This window comes from Opisthorchis viverrini, assembly GCF_000715545.1.
Source record: "Opisthorchis viverrini unplaced genomic scaffold opera_v5_301, whole genome shotgun sequence".
Classification (NCBI taxonomy): Eukaryota; Metazoa; Platyhelminthes; class Trematoda; order Opisthorchiida; family Opisthorchiidae; genus Opisthorchis; species Opisthorchis viverrini.
In genome coordinates, this window is record NW_008751955.1 from 600,563 (window position 1) to 601,865 (window position 1,303).

The 1,303-nt window shown below is 46.6% G+C and overlaps 2 protein-coding genes across 2 annotated transcripts in view; one reads left to right on the top strand and one right to left on the bottom strand.

The window, feature by feature from the left end:
* The window catches only part of T265_09707 (hypothetical protein), a gene marked incomplete at both ends in the record, with an annotated part of 37,265 nt that overhangs the window by 20,442 nt on the left and 15,520 nt on the right, over positions 1 to 1,303 (top strand). The window contains one exon of the mRNA XM_009175863.1: positions 621 to 809. Within this exon, the coding sequence (XP_009174127.1) occupies positions 621 to 809 (189 nt within the window). The remainder of the gene's footprint in view (positions 1 to 620; positions 810 to 1,303) is intronic.
* The window catches only part of T265_09708 (hypothetical protein), a gene marked incomplete at both ends in the record, with an annotated part of 26,553 nt that overhangs the window by 12,678 nt on the left and 12,572 nt on the right, over positions 1 to 1,303 (bottom strand). The gene's annotated exons all lie outside the window — the stretch shown is intronic.

The window sequence follows — 1,303 nt, forward strand, 5'->3', positions numbered from 1 at the left end:
GTAGCAAGCAAGGAACTTCTTTACAGTCTGTTTGTATATCGCCTGGTCAAGATATCCGTTCAGTTTGTTTCTTCGTCCCCTTTTTCTAAATTTTTGAAACACCCTCCTCCCGCTCATTAGAATGAGCAAAGTTCGAACGACAGGTACGACTTAAACTTGACTCTTCAGTCGATTCTCCTTGGATTTTACAACCGTGCTGTCGTCACCTCATTGTTGGTGTATGGGTCGAGAGGGTAATTGATATAACAAAGCTGCAGGACTTCGCGCGCCCCCCCCCCCACAGTATGCCCTGTTTGATGTGCCTTGATCCGAGTTCTTACACGTCACTTCGCCATCTAACTTTCCTTCTGTGTTGAGGACTGGTAGACTAACTATCGAATCTCCACAAGTCACAATTTGTTTGAGTCTCATTGCACTTTTGAACTCGGGTTTCGTCGCATGCACTCCGCGGCAACGAATGGGTTGCAATCATCCCCCCTGCATGGTGTTTCGTAGTCCAAAAGTCTTTTAGACTCTCCATCAATTTGCAGTCACACTATGCATCATTCCTGGTGCTCGGTTCCAGACGTGAACTCAGTTCCATCGATTTTCTGTGTTTCGTCTCTCTTGCTCACATACAGAATGCTGACCACAAAGATCTAATTATCCGCATAGCCGAGCTCACGGACACCATGACTGTGCCTTCGGCATTGGCCTCCATCCTATGGTTGTTGGGTGAATACAGCCATCGTGTTCCGCGAATTGCACCGGATGTGTTGCGAAAGATGGCCAAAGTGTTCCCCACATTGGAATCTGTTGTAAAGCTACAGGTGGGTTTTGTGTACTTTGTTCGATTTAACTGCTCACATGTATTGTGCGAAACCCGACCCAAGTGAGAAATGCGTAAATCCATGAACACTAGGTAGAACTCACCGCCCACGTTCCCATTGATGTTCTTGCTCATAGGTCTTCCTAATTTGATTGTTCCAGAATGTTGGACCGTAGACCTACCTTCGACCTATCTAATTCATCCTACTGGTGCATCCGTGCATCGGTGCTTGCCATTCATATTTACTTTTGACCCTATCGTGAAACTCCTTTGCGACTATTCTCTATCAAATTCTCACTTTATGATGGCCCCTTAAAAATCGTTCAACTGTAGCACCCTTTTGGTGCCTATCTACCATGCCTCCCTAAGCAAGCACGAGGGTTGGGATACTGCCAGGTTGCTCAAGCCTAGACAGGGAAATTTAGAAGCAGAGGTCGGTTTCGAACAACGAATCTTCCGGCCAGTAAATTCGCGCTCTAACCACCTCGTCCTGTA